Source organism: Cyprinodon variegatus, unplaced genomic scaffold, assembly GCF_000732505.1.
Source record: "Cyprinodon variegatus isolate N-32 unplaced genomic scaffold, C_variegatus-1.0 Scaffold1461, whole genome shotgun sequence".
NCBI lineage: Eukaryota > Metazoa > Chordata > Actinopteri > Cyprinodontiformes > Cyprinodontidae > Cyprinodon > Cyprinodon variegatus.
Window position 1 is genome coordinate 112540 of NW_015151914.1, and position 1083 is coordinate 113622.

Here is a 1083-nt window from a genome sequence, read left to right on the forward strand (position 1 = left end):
TCCTTTTCATTATGGCCTGTTTGTATTAATAAAAATAAAAACCATCAAAATAATTAGTTTCATCCAGACAATGAATTTCTTTGTGGTTGGACTCGGTGCTGCCCCAACCTGTTGCTCACCACTAAGAAAATTAAGTCTAAGGAAGTTTTCATCCAGAATTAGAGAAATGTTCCTTTAATAGGGCAGAGCAGTAAAGCTTCTGGCATTAACATTTTTTCCCTCATTACTTTTACTTTTATACTTTAAGTAGTTTTAAAAATGGTATTTTAAACTTACAGGAGTAAAAGTAAGTGTTTTTAAACAGTAGGATTTAAACTGGAGTAATTAAAATGAATGCTTTGGACACATGTGGTTCCAACTATAGATATTCTAGTGGAGCTAATTGACAATCACTCCTGGATAGGTGAGGAAACATCTTCGATAAACGGAGACAAAGTCCGGTAGGATTCCTGCAGGCGTGTAGCGGCCATTTTCTCTCCAGTTTCTTAGCATTTTGCCTGAAAATGTGCATCTCTGCATTAAACCAGGGAGCTGCTTTCTACTTTTTAGATCTTCTTTTCCAAAGGGGCTGCATTGTCTAAGGCATTACGCAGAGAACTAGCAACCCCATCAATAAATCATCAGTTTGTAAAGGGGAATAAATTAAATAGTTGACCTCTGCACTATTGCTAAGGTGTAGGAAGTAGATAAAAAGTGGAACAGATTCTTTCAAAGTTCACTATCTGATAGTGATCTGCTAAAGCAGTTGAAGGTTATCTCTTGGTATGTTCCTCACAGGTAAGGAAGACGTCAGCATCCGGCTGGACCTGGAGGCTGAGTTCCACTTCACGCATCTCATCATGAAGTTTAAGGTAAGGTCATTTGATGCTGTTGCTGCATCAGGAAATTTCAGCTTTTCCTTACAAAGGTAGCTGAAAGCTGCTGCTCATCCATCAACGCTGAGCTTATAGTTCCTGCTGTTTGCATCTGATGGAACACTTCATGGGAGAATGAAAGGTCAAATGAACAGAGAAACAGGGATGTTGTTCAGGTTTTTGAGATGTGCAGCTAAATATTAGCCTTAAAGGAATAGTACACCCAAAA

General features: G+C 38.5%; 1 protein-coding gene across 1 annotated transcript in view; it reads left to right on the forward strand.

The window, feature by feature from the left end:
• The window catches only part of LOC107103488 (laminin subunit beta-1-like), a gene marked incomplete at its 3' end in the record, with an annotated part of 70399 nt that overhangs the window by 33156 nt on the left and 36160 nt on the right, over positions 1 to 1083 (forward strand). Inside the window, exon 5 of the mRNA XM_015403212.1 lies at positions 778 to 851. Coding sequence (XP_015258698.1) covers positions 778 to 851 — 74 coding nt within the window. The remainder of the gene's footprint in view (positions 1 to 777; positions 852 to 1083) is intronic.